The following is a 13,849-nucleotide window of genomic DNA, read 5'->3' as shown; positions in this document are numbered from 1 at the left end:
GCAAAGTTCGTGGCTAGGTGTTTGGATTGTCACCAGGTGAAGGAAGAATGTAAGCACCCAGATGGACAACTATAGTTGATTATAATTCCATAGTGGGAATGGGAGGTCATTTCCATGGAATTTATCACAGGTTTTCTAAGGGCATCTAGGCAGCATCATTCCATCATGATTTTGGTGGATAGGTTGATGAATTTAACGTACTTCATTCCAGTGAAGTGTACATACTCAGGGAATGATGTAGCACAAGTTTTCATCAGAGATGTCGTGAGATTTCATAGTGTTCCACAAAATATTGTGTTGGAAAGGGATGCTAAGTTTACTTCTAGGTTTCAGAAAGAGTTATTTTCATGTTTCGGCACATAGTTGGCCTTCAACACAACTTATCATCCACAGATAGATGGACATATAGAGAGGGTCAACAGGATATTGGAGGATATGTTGAGGATGTATGTGATGCATCAACAATGAAAGTGGGAAGAGTATCTTCCACTAGTATATTTTTCTTACAACAATGGGTATCAAGAATCTTTGAGGATGATTTCATTTGAGGCACTCTATGAGCGAAGTTTTAATAATCCTATTAGTTGGAGTGATCTAGTTAACAGGGTATTGATTGGACCGTACATGTTAGTAGAAATGGAACATGAAATAAAGCTAATCAAGAAGAATTTAAAAGAAACAAATGATAGGCAGAAGAGCTATGCAGATTGGAATAGGTTTTTTAAGGAGTTTCAGGTTGGGGAGTAGGTGCACTTGCACATCAAGCCGAAGAAGAGATCCTTGTAGATTAGATCATGTGCCAAGATGGAACCTCAATTTTGCAGACCTTTCAGGATTCTTGAGAGGATTGGGCTAGTATCCTGTCGACTTGCACTACCTCTAACAGTGAAAGTCCATAATGTTTTCCATGTGTCATTTCTTAAGAAGTATGTTAAATATGTTGATCATGCGATTGATTGTTCTGTATTGTAGGTGGAACCAGAAGGAGAATTCTAGCTGGAAATTTAGTCCATTTTGTAGAGAAATATGCTCATGATTTGGAACCGAGCAATCGATTACGTTAAAGTGCAGTGGAAGCAATTTGGGCCCAATGAAGCTACATGGGAGATGGAAGATCTGATGTGGCTATGTATCCTTCTCTATACGCTGGTTGAGTGAATGTTTTGGGTATATGTCTTTGGTATATGTTTCAGTATATTTTTGGTATATTTTTTGGTGTATGTACAAATGTATATGGATGTAAATACGACCATGAACTATGTTATAAAGGTAAAACAAATGGTATGGGTGTCATGTCATTATGGTTATCATGTTGTTATGTTGTCGTGTTGGTTTTCTTCTCAACAGGTTGATCATTGTAAATACTGCAACAATCTAAGCTGTAAAGCTCCATGGGCAGTATGTTTTGCTTAAAACAATCTTGTGGTTGTAGGTGTTGTCGAACAACGAGGATGGTGTTCCCCCAATGGGGAGGGTTCTGTAAAAAAGCTGGCAAAAAATCCATTTAAAAACTAATAAAGATAAAATAATACCTTGGTCATGGGACACGTATTCCAAGCCGAATGTTGGTTAAAAACATAGTGATGGAGATCACTTGTGATTAATTAATGCCTATGGAAATTTGCAAAGACAATGGAAAACGATTGGAAAGGCATGAGGCAATTATTTGCTTTTTATTTATGAAAACAATGGAAATTAGGAGAAAAGGGAGGTGAAAGGTCATAGCTTGCATGTGAGGAGAAAAATGAATGAGAATAATGGAAATGAAGAAAATAGAGGCCTCACTAATAAAAAGGCTTATGAGGATCAGTTCAGATACTTTTGTTAGTTTAGTTTTGGAGCTTTATCTCTATTCTCTGTCTCTCATACTCTTGGACACTTAAACTCTTGGAGCACTGTTGGAGGAGTGTGGCATACTTGGAGTCTTGGAGAAAGAAGGAAAAGCAAGAGAAGGAAATCACAAGAGGACATTAGGATCAAAAGCTACAACAGGTTTTTCTTGCAGGTACTGAGTTGCGTGTCTATTTTCCTCACTATTTTTGTCATGCATGGCATATGCATGTGGTTTCTTGGTTATGATCTATCATTTGCATGGAGGATTACCTATATTAACATTAGATTTTCCTAAACATTCCATTTCCTGGATAGCCATGGTGTTGTGGATTTTACTTTTATTTTCTGGTTGGTTTTCTTGTGCCTTTGGTTGTGGGTTGAGTTACTAGTTCCTGGAAGCCTTGGTTGGGAAAACACTCTAGAAGCCCTGTAATGGATTGGGTTGAGTTACTAGTCTTGGAAGCCTTGGTTGGAAAAATACTATGGAAGCCCTTGGTGGGTTGAGTTACTATTCCTGGAAGCCTCAGTTGGGCAAATACTCTTGAATCTCGGCAATAGTTGTGGGTTGAGTTACTAGTCCTGGAAGCCCTAGTTGGAAAAAATGCTTTGGAGGCCTGGAAAACTTGGGTAGGGGCCAATTGGGTGCTAGTTAGTGATGTCCAACCATGAGGTGGAATCATTGGTTGAGGATTGAGGTGGTTTGGACAATGGAAGCCCTGGATGGTTTTGATTGATTTTCTTTTTGAGATCCCACATTCATGCTTGGAATATGGCACAGGGGTGAGTGGATGAAATAAAGGTTTGGTTCAGCCTAGTCTATGGTCAGGTTGTTCATGAAGTCTCATAGCTAGTTGGATTATGAAATCATCAATAAGATATCTCTTTATCCTTGCTATTTTATGGTTAAATATACTTTTTTATATGTGGCTTATATGGCTGGTATATCCCTGATATTTCTATTCGTTATATGTTGTTGATGAATGAGTTTTATGACAGTGAAAATGTATGTCTCTCATCATGTTTTGGTTAATCACTAAATGTACAATGAATATGTGACTTAATATATGATAATGCAGTTATTGTGATGAGTCATCAATGCTCACATATGTTGTTTAAACCTATATAATGCATATTTGTGACATGTTTGACGAAATTCTTATCATGGCTAGTAGGGATATAGTCAACTCCTTGTTCAATTAATTACATTTTTATCATTATTTCATTATTATCTTTCATTTTTGTAAGTGTCATGGAGTTCTGGGCAGTTACCTGAGACATGGGCCTAAAAAAGTGGCACAAAATTTGGAGTCGCAGGCACAAAACTGCTTGGGAAAGTCCCTAGTCACAGGCATACCCATACTATAAGAGAAACTAGAGGGTATCAGTCACACTCATACCCATTTCATGGGAGAGACTGGGGAATTAATGTAGTAAAAGGTTAGTTTGTCTCAGGGGCTAGTCACCTGGAAGGTTTGGATGGCTTCTGAGGGTTCTACAATAGGTCAGGAAGGTTTGTGTTGTTTTGTTCCATTAGTTCCACTTCCTTAAATGACACACAGTGAGTTGAATCTTATCATAGTAACTCTTCATCACGTGTTTACCCCAGTTGGACGATTACTTGGGTCGATGTGGGAGGAGGGTGTTACATAGCTTATTTGCATGCATTGATTTAAAGTGTGATAGATGTGTCCTTGATTTTGAGGCCTCTGGGTGCGAAGATGAAAGGTAAGCACCTGCACATCACTTTGACATACTGAAGCAAGCTCGACATTACTTAGATCATGACACATATGATTACATTGCATGAGTACACTACAACAAAACCAGCGAATTGCGCCAGATTTAGCGCCAGATTTTAGTGCATTTTTTTTGTAATTGTGATGAGCAACCTGGCGCTAAATCTGGCTCTATTGTACAATTTTTAAAGCGTCCTTTTTTGCACCTGATTTTGCATCCTTTTTCACGCTAGATTTTGCATCATTTTTTACACCAAACTATCCATCATTTTTTGCGTCAAATTTTGAACCAAGATTTGCATCTTATTTTATGACAGGTTTTGCTTCTAGTTTTGTGTCATTTTTTGCATCTATTTTTCATTCTCTTTTGCTTCCTATTTTGTTTCATTCTTTGCTTCCATTTTTGCACCATCATTTGCATCAAGTTTACACTGTATTTTGAATCCAATTTAACGTCTTTTTATGCATCCATTTTGTGTCAGTTTTTGCATCTAGTCTTATGCCAGGTTTTGTATCTAGTCTTACACTAGTTTTTGCTTCTATTTTTGCACTAGCTTTGGTGCCTATCTTTGCACCATGTGTTGAATTTGATTTAGCACCAAATTTTGCATCCATTTTTGTGCCCATTTTTGCATCTTTTTTTGGACCATTTTTTACATCCACATTTACGTTTGATTTGTCTCCATTTTTCCCATCTCATTTTGCACCATATTTTGCGTCATTTGTTTCATCCAATTTTGCATCATTTTTAACACCATCTCTTGCATCTAATGTTACATCATTTTGAGCATCCAAATTTGCATTTATATTTGCATCTTATGTTGAGTCATGTGTTGTGTCCACCTTTGCATCTTATTTTGTGTCTAATGGTACATTCAATTTAGAGCCATTTTTTACGTCTACTTTTGTATTTGTTTTTGCACCAAGTTTTGCATCCAATTTTAAGCTATTTTATGCCCCTTTTTGCACCATTTTTTTGTGTCTACTTGTGTCCAATGTTGCACCATTATTTACACCAACTTTTTCATCCAATTTTGCATTTTTTTGGTGTCTAGTTTTACATCGTTTTCACCATCCAAATTTGCATCTTTTTTTGCCTCATTTTGTGTCCACATTTGCATATAATTTTGTGTCTGAGTTCGAGCCTAAATTTTCATGTGATTAGGAATCATTTTTTACATCCAATATGGCATCCTTGGTTTCACCTTTTTTCAGCCCCATTTTGCATCTTGTTTTATGTCTTTTCTTACATCTTTTTTTTTTCCTTTTTTGCACCCAAGTTTGCATCCCAAATTTACACCATTATTTGCATCATCATTTGGCATATTAATTTGTAATGTTTTTTGCTTCTTTTTAACGCTCAACTTTGCATCTTATTTTACATCTAGTTGTTGTCTTTTTTTGCATCTAATTTGGTGCCCATTTATGTGTCCTTGTTTTTGCCCAATTTGATATCCTTTTGTATGCCATGTTTTGTTCCCTTCTTTGTGTCAACTATTGCACAATTTTTCACTTCTAATTTAAAACACTTTGTATGTCAATTGTTTCGATTTTGTATTAATTCCTAGTTTAACATCCAATTTTACTTTCAATTTTGCATCCATGGTTACATCCGCATTTGACTTCTTATATAGAGTATATTTTTCTTTACATATATGACCCCCTTTATAGATTCATAGTGAAATATATGATAGTTTCTAAATATCATTAAAGCAGATATCACAATTCAAAATCATTTGTAAAGAAATTTAAGAGAAATTGACAACATCCATCCAAAAAAATAACAATGTGTCATTAACAATTTTCAAAACATGTATAAAATAGCAACATAATACTAATAAAATCAGTATTATTTTTAATCAAAACAAGTAAAATTCAAATATGATTAACAAATCAAAATATTTCATGAATATCGTTATTCTACGATAAATTAACAACATACATAAATCAAACTCATCGTATGATTACAAAATCAAAATGTCTCATTGATATAGGGTAAATTCACAACACCCATCTAAACATAACAATGTCATTCTACACAATAATTTCTTCATAAAAAACAATGCATGTGCATGCCTAGCTACCACCACCAAGATCATCCTCATGATCATCTTGACCATCCTCATTACTCTGATCCACATCATCACCAACACCGCAACTATCATCATCATCTCCTCCTTCACCACCATCATCCTCATCCTCATCCTCATCATCTCCTGATATATGTTGAACATAATTTGGATCATCGTCTTGGCAATCATTACCTATAGCATTCTGACAAAAAAAATCAATATTACATGTTAGTATTAATTACATAACACAACGCATGTTTTTGCTATACAATGTTAACCATAAAATGAGGTAAGATATACTAGCATTTGCACCAAATGTTGCAAGGGAAACGCCGTAAGGCATAAATTGAAAAATACAAATACAACAAAAGAATACTTTGATAAAGAATAAAAATATATTGAATGCTCAAATCAATGCCCATTAACTGGAAGCATTTAGTAGACATATCAATCAACATTAGGATTATACACAATGATCAAGAAATTTTCCATATACAAACAACAACTTCCACAACAACCTTTTGTCACATCCACATTTTAAGAAATGCCTTGGAACGTGATCGGAATCTTCCATATTGCCTTTTTCATTATGCAGATAAATCTTCCATATTGCTATTTTCATCATGAATATTGTTAGTTCATTGTTGTAAAGTGTTAGTGTGTTAAATTCAATACTATAAGTTCGACAAGTGAAAAACATTCCTCAATTAGCATAATATACATTTTTCTCTCACCGTGTATTTTTCAGTCAAAGAGCACAAGTAACATATTAACATGTATTTTCCTTCATTATTTTCATCATAGAGCCAAGAAATCTACGCCTTATCTATAAAGTAACAAAAACATTTTGAAATAAGTTTAATATTTCAAGCCAATGTCTAACCTATAAAGTAACAAAAACTTTTTGAAATAAATTTAATATTTTAAGCAATTGACTAACCTACTTTAATAATTGAACAATTTAAGGGCTGTACAAAGGAACGCAATTCAATTCAACATCATGTAATGTTTATTATTATTAGATTGAAATTTTGAAACAAACAGCATGCATGCGTAAGAATTATGGAGCACTGATTTTTGAAAAGAAGTTTGCAACATCATGAAGTAGTACTAGATCCTAAGAATGAATACCTTCAAACGCTTAAGTAGTTCTTTGCCAATACGCCCTGCACCAATAGAACCAATAGTTTTCCCTTCTAGATCATATGACTTGTAAGAAATTGCTGCCACTTTCCAATCACCCTCAACAATTTGCTTATATCCAGGCACAAAGTTTCGCATCAATATGAGAATGCGCATTAGCTCATCTTCTGCCACGGACACCACATTACTTTCGCTGATCTTCAACCAATGATGATATAAACAAATCAATGCAATTAAAAAATATATCCAATATAAATAAAATGCGTTTTTTTAAAAGTAACTCCTAAAGTGAGAAAAATAAAGTTAAAAAAATATAACAATGACAATTGTGTAGTTAAAGTGTAACCAAAACAAAAATATATATACAACAATAGAATAAATAAAATGTGTTGTTTTAAAAGTAACTCCTAAAGTGAGAAAAAATAAAGTTAAAAAAATATAACAATGACAATTGTGTAGTTTAAGTGTAACCAAAACAAATATATATATATATATATATATATATATATCAATAGAATAAACCTATCAAGTGTGGATCAAGCAGTTTGTGTCGGATTTAGCCCATAAAATGTCATTTTCAAATTTAACAATAGAATAAACCTATCTAGTGTGGATCAAGTAGTTTGTGTTGGATTTAACTCATGAAATGTCATGTTCAAATTTAATGGAGAGGGGTTGAGAGTGGGAGCCACTTGTGAAGGGTAAAAATTATTCCGTAAGGCACTTAGTGAGACAGAGCCTTGCACAAACCTATTGACAACATCCTACAATTAGACAAATCATTCTTCCATCAACCATTGGAGCTGATCTCAACCTAAACGTAGGTCACCACGGTTAAAGAGAGGACATCATAACGAAACAACGAATTAAACATGGAACCATCATTTCTAAAGGAAACAATGGTACCTAAAGTTGTTCGAAATGTTCGAAGGAAGGAGCAAAATGTCATTTATAAGAAAATAGTAAACTTCGTCCACAACAACGTTACTTAGGGTGGAAATTGTTGGGAAAACCACCACAAGAAAGGAACAAAAAATGGGAAGGCTAGAAATGCAATTATCTTTGCCCTTGAAATGTCTGCTAAAAGGAGAGGAGAGTTCAAAGGAAATTAAAGAACTCAAAAGGCAGTCCTTGGAGTCATCATTGCCCGATTTGAGAGAGCTTCCATTTTTTGAAAGAGTTGTTTTACTTGCACCTCCCCTCTCCATTTTGTTAAAGAGTTGTTTCACTTGTTATGCTAGAGTTGTTCGGTTGTTATGGAGGAAAGGCATTCAACAATTTTCAAATTTGAACCTCTTTAGCATTATAGTGTTCCACCCCTGATTCAAGCACCTGAAACTCTCTGTTTTATTTACAGGAAAATAAAGAGAGTGTTAGTCTATCTGTGTTTCTCGAGATATAATGCCCCATATCCAAAATACGAAAGCTACAGGAGAACAGTTATTACACAGTACAATCTCACCATTACAAAGGAGTCGATAAAAGACCAAATGCATTAAAGCTTTCCAAGAAATTGCAAAAACATACAATAACACAAGTGAAGATCAAGGTAAATCTGCAGTACATGTTGGATTGGGGATAAAGCCAATATCATAGCATGAGATTGACAATTAAATGAGTTGTAAATAATAATGGAATGATATGGAATTGAATAGCCTACAGGCTGAATATAAACAAGAGAGTTATTATTTCATTGTTATTAATTTATTATAAAATCACATTTTTTAAAACAATAACTATTTTTATTTCAATACCAACCATTAACTAATTTCTAAGAATAATTCTAATTATTGTTGTCCACTTCATCTTCTTTCCATTTCTGTACCATGATGGAAAAACCCAATACCATTCCTATATCTTAAAATTAACAGTAAATATGTCAAAATAGCTCAAGCATATTTTTGCAAGCATATTTTGGAAAACAATCATTATAGGCGGATTAAACAAAGAAGAGCGCTTTGAGATCTTCTGCAAATCTTTCAGGAATGTAATAAGAGCAAAATAAAACCCATGGGTAAGTACAGCCAAAAGGATAATGAATCAATCTAGTCACAGTAAATATCAATATGATAATCCAAGTAAGATGTATTGTCACTTTTCCTAATTTCAGCCCTCTTGGCACCGATAGGTTACCTATATCCTTGGGAGAGAGATAAGGTGGTTCCTGTAGAAAGGAGACAGCGGACAACAAAATATTCAATTTAATCAATTGGATTATGGTTCGAGCCCCATTTGAGAGTAGTGGGGCTTGGCAATAAGAGATCCAATGATATCTAACCAATCCAGGGAAGCCAAACTGTTGTTGAAATATTTGTCCGACAAAGTGGCCTGGTGGAAAGATGGACTTCGCCATAACTATTTCAAACAAAGTTGGTGATAAAAGGATCCCCTGTCTCGCCATTCTGCGAGTCCTTGGCCCGTTTCCTTTGGAAACACCTATCATGTATCCCACGCAATGGCAAGTGCATTAAGCTTGGGAAGACAGTATGGACCATCCACCTATTTCTCAAGATGTGTCTCTCTAAGACGTGAAACCCTGGATGCTGGATCAAGGTATAACAACCCTTTTCCTTGATGGCACCTTTAAAAGAAACCTGGAATGGCAGGGGCAGGGAGCCTTCATTGACTTCAGATGAAATCAAGAGAGTCGATATTACGGCAGGTTGGTATTTTCGTGAACAAACAAGTGAAGGCTCAAGCCCTCTTCAAAGGCCTCCAGCTTCCTGAAGCTCAAGGGGCCTGCTAGGCAACAGTGGTGGGTGATTCAATGATTATTCTAAGAGCTACTGTGCACGTCTCTTCCAAACAGTGATACACAGCCCATTGGCACAAAAGAATTATTAAAAAATGCGGAGCTTCAGCCTTCAACAAGATCAAATTCCTTCATGTCTCAAGGCATCAAAACGATCAAATTTCTTGAATCTTCACGTCTCAAGGCATCAAAACGGGAAAAAAAAACCATCAAACTATCTAATAGTAGCATAAATGTAGGGATACAACAGAGTGTCTGCACTAAAAGTCTGGAGAGAGGGATGGGATGATGTCAATGGTGGTGGGAACCAGGCTATTGGATCACTGTTGGAATTGCCAAAAGCTTAAGAAAGGATCCAGTTGTGTGATCCTACGGGAGGCATAGGAATGATGATGCTCGGCTCTCCTATCATCTAATGTCCAAGCAAGGAAACTCTTGAAAATATTATCTCTGCTCTGCTGAATGTAGGGCTAGTCTAATAGGTGGAAGGTGGCTAATGTGTAAAGATGGCTATTGTCCTTGGGCTACCTTAGCTGTTCGTGTTTAGTGATCTGTGGTATTATGACTCCTCAAGTCACTATTAAACCATGAGAACCATGCCCAGGCAGACTAGTGTGACATTGTGGATGAGAACCAAAACTAGACTCCTATAACCTCCTTTTTCATCCTTTAAATTGCAGAATTAACTGACTGTTCTAGTAATCGTTCTTGAGCACCTGAAGATGTGCACCCTAAATAATAAGAATAATACCCTGTAACATATGAATAGTCCATCCTGTGCATGTAGGATATGCACATGAGGTCCAATAAAATCACTAACCAGAATACCAGGTGTTATTAAAGCCTCTACAGGTTGATATATATGAATGTTACAGTGTGCAGGAGTATGATTCAATTCCATACGAAAATACAAAACATCTGATAGGATTTCCTTATACCTCATAGGCAAACAACCATTGTCCCTTCTATAGATGAGCAGAATAAGTGCTTGGTTCTCTACACTAAATAAAGACAAAGTATAGTACTTATTGCTGACAAAATAGGATTTAAATCGCGGTTCAATTGCTTGACATTCAGCTGGTCACAGAATTGTAGAGTGCATAATCATAAGTGCTGTTGCGAGCCTCATTGCTCAAAGTCTAAGGGTCTTGCGAGCCATAATCACAGCCATGTATGGCATATCTTGTGATTATGGCATTTTATGAGGTCAATTCTTGTGAAGACATTTCAGTTTATAATAAATTTTGAACCTCAAAAGAGTTTTGGCAAGACCTGGCTGAGCTAGGACATCAACAACACAGCTGATATGAATGACATAATCTAGCCTCAAGAGGGAGCCTCTTTTGTTTCATCACTCTAACAATCTATGAAGTGGTGGAAATCATAACAACTTCCCTTGAATATGACACCTAAACTCAGTACAAATCCTAAATGATGCAGCCCTTGGTGCATGTCTCTCAAAGTATCGATATTTCAAATGTTGAAAGCTCTTGTGCCCATTTGATATGCATTTGATTGCAGTTCCCTGAAGAAAGAATCTTATAAAGGTGAGGCCATGGCCAATATGTTAGCCATATCCATTGGAGTTGCCATTGCTTGACAACTTTAGTGTGATCAGTCCCACCATGATTCACATGGGCTTCTACTCAACACTGGCTGTTGCTATTGTAAGAGTCTTCAAGCTCGTTGAACCCATAGTATTGATAAGTGTATTCTTTGGGTCTCTGGTTTTCAAATTCTGCCTATGTTTTCCTCTCAGTATCATTATTTCAAATGCTGAAAGCTCTAATTCCCATTGCTGTGTATTTGATTGTGGTTTCCTGAAGAAAGAAGCTTATAAAGGTGAGCCCGAGGCCAATATGTTGGCCATATCCATTGGAGTTACTATTTCAGCTTATGGGGAGGCCAAGATGAATGCATGGGAGGTGATTCTCCAGTTAAGTGCAGTTGCATGTGAGACTACCCAATTGGTTCTCATACAAATTCCACGAACATCAAAAGGGATTAAGTTGAACCCCATCACATCTTTGTTGCTCCTTGTTGCCTTGTTTTTCTCAGCACCCCCTGGGCCTTAGTAGAATACCCATTTCTGATAATCAGGGTCTCTTCCTTTGATTTGGATTACATGACATTTCTGCTTGTGCCTTGGCTCTTAATCTTGCAGTGTTTCTTCTGATAGGAAAGAATTCAGCCTTGACTATGAATGTTGCTGGTCTTGTCAAGGACTGGCTGCTCATAACATAATCTTTGTCTGTAATAAATGAAAAGGTTACAGTCATAAACTTGAGTGGGTGTGGACTGGCTTTTCTGGCTGTCTGTTACTATAATCATTTGAAACTTCAAGCTCTCAAGTCCAATGACAACCAACCAAAGTACCTCAGCAGTGCAGCTGATGCCAATGATGAAGGAGAAGGCTTGATAATGACGAGTGGGAGATTCTCAATCAGAGATTCAGAACCAGTAGAGAAAAATCAAACTCAAGCTTCAGGATTAGGTATTTAGATCATTAATATTGTCTTGTGCTGGAGATTACTGTTCTTGGATTGGCTCCTCTATGCCCAGATCTATTTGCAGGGAACAGGCCAGTCATTCACAGTGAAGAAGATAATGACAAGATTAGTGTATAATGATGGACAGGATGGTGCCATGGTGCCAACCTAAATCTCAAGTAAGGAGACATCTGTTCATCAATTTGTCAAGAAGCATGGCCTACAATTCAATTGCTCTAAGCCAATTACTTCTTCCACCTGTCAAATAAATTGTTTCCTGTTTGTTTAGTTGACTATGGTTCTAATAAATATACTATTGTTTGATGTAAAAAGACAAAACAAAACAAAAAATATGGAAAGTTGTGACCCCATTTTCTAACTACAAATTGAAATCGGATTACCATAGTGACCACCTCTGCTTATTGGAATCAAAAAGGGGGTGGGTTATGCACAATCCTTTGTATCATTTGCTATTACTAGAGATAATTAAAGCCACCCTAAACTCAAGTCTTAACTATGCTGATAGGGTGTTTGGGGAGGGGGATCCCTTACCAACCCACTATAATCTGCACAAAAGCATCCTAAGAACATATGCAAAATCAACCCTTCAATGAAATGATCCAAGAATATAGGTACTCAAACATTGATTTTATCAAAGAAAAATACAAGACAGAAAGAAAAGATCATAACAAGGATTAGAAGAGTCTAAGAACAGTGCTCACTGTCTACAGAGCCAAGACGAATGCAGAAGAGTTCTTCCTTCAGTTCCCCATCTGAGAAATCAGTTGCATGCCAGACCCAAGTTTTATCACTACCTACGTGCTCCTAAAGTGACATTGGGGAATGAACTGCAAGGCAAAAAGTTGAAATATGGCAAATTTTTCCAATCAAGAACTCTAAATAATTTCATTAGGACAATGCGTAGAGGATTCATGACGGCGACAAGAAAATAATGGCGCTTTGCAATTTTAGCACTCTCTTGCAGAAAAATACCTTTTCTGAAATCGTTTTGACCACGAAGAAACGCAGATGAACTGTTGGAAGTCGTGCAGAGAGAGATCTGGTGGGGCGTGGATCGATTCTGGGGCAATGTTTATGCGATTGCAAACCATGATTGTTCATATGCGAGCTACTGAGCTCGTTGAGAGGGATACATGCAATGGCGCCAAACTACCAAGAGGATTTGAATTTAAAGGCGGGATAGAATATCTACCATCCAATCATGTCATTGACGGCCATATATTTGTGTTTCAGTAAAACGGATTTTCAAAGAATTTGAAATATTATACATTTTATAGAATTTGAAATATTATACATTCTATTATTTAAGCTGAATAATAGTTTTATTTTGGAAAAATAATTGGGCACATCAAATAAAATATTGATGCGACGGACATAGAACTCCGAAACAATAATGCACCCTTCTCTTACTCCAAAACAATAATGCACCCTTCTCTAGCTGATGTGTCAATGCTTTCTTTGAAGTGGAACTTAAAGAATTAAGTAATTATTCATTATTAAATTGGGATTTTATATAAATTAATTGATTATTTATTAATGTCAATTTCATTTTATAATTTTATAGTAATTTTTAATAGATTTTTGTTAAAGATAATTATTTGAGCTATTATTGTATCAAGATTTTTGTTGTGTCTTTTATTATTATATTTTAATCCACTTTAAACATGCTCAAAATATGTTTTCATCTTCATTTGTGGAGATTATCTACTTGCATATTCAAAAAGTTTTGATGTAGTTTTTGCCTTGAAAAATGATTATTGTGATTGTAATGGTGAGAAATTATTCTATAAACAGTGTTAAGTG

General features: G+C 35.8%; 1 protein-coding gene across 1 annotated transcript; it reads right to left on the bottom strand.

Moving 5' to 3' along the window:
• Window positions 1–5,401: 5,401 nt before the first annotated feature.
• On the bottom strand, window positions 5,402–13,124 carry LOC149264257 (formate dehydrogenase 1, mitochondrial-like). Its single transcript, XM_089389425.1, has 3 exons — window positions 13,019–13,124; window positions 6,773–6,982; window positions 5,402–5,843 (listed from the first exon to the last, which is right to left on the bottom strand). Exons 2-3 carry the CDS (start codon window positions 6,938–6,940, stop codon window positions 5,646–5,648), a joined length of 366 nt encoding a protein of 121 aa, XP_089245551.1. The 5' UTR covers window positions 6,941–6,982; window positions 13,019–13,124; the 3' UTR covers window positions 5,402–5,645.
• Window positions 13,125–13,849: the final 725 nt, after the last annotated feature.

The sequence above is a fragment of the Pinus tabuliformis genome, chromosome 6 (genome assembly GCF_031772625.1).
Source record: "Pinus tabuliformis cultivar Carrire ecotype Pingquan chromosome 6, CPIR1, whole genome shotgun sequence".
NCBI classification, from domain to species: domain Eukaryota; kingdom Viridiplantae; phylum Streptophyta; class Pinopsida; order Pinales; family Pinaceae; genus Pinus; species Pinus tabuliformis.
The sequence above is the reverse complement of the archived record's forward strand: the minus strand, read 5'-3'. Positions and strand labels throughout refer to the sequence as shown.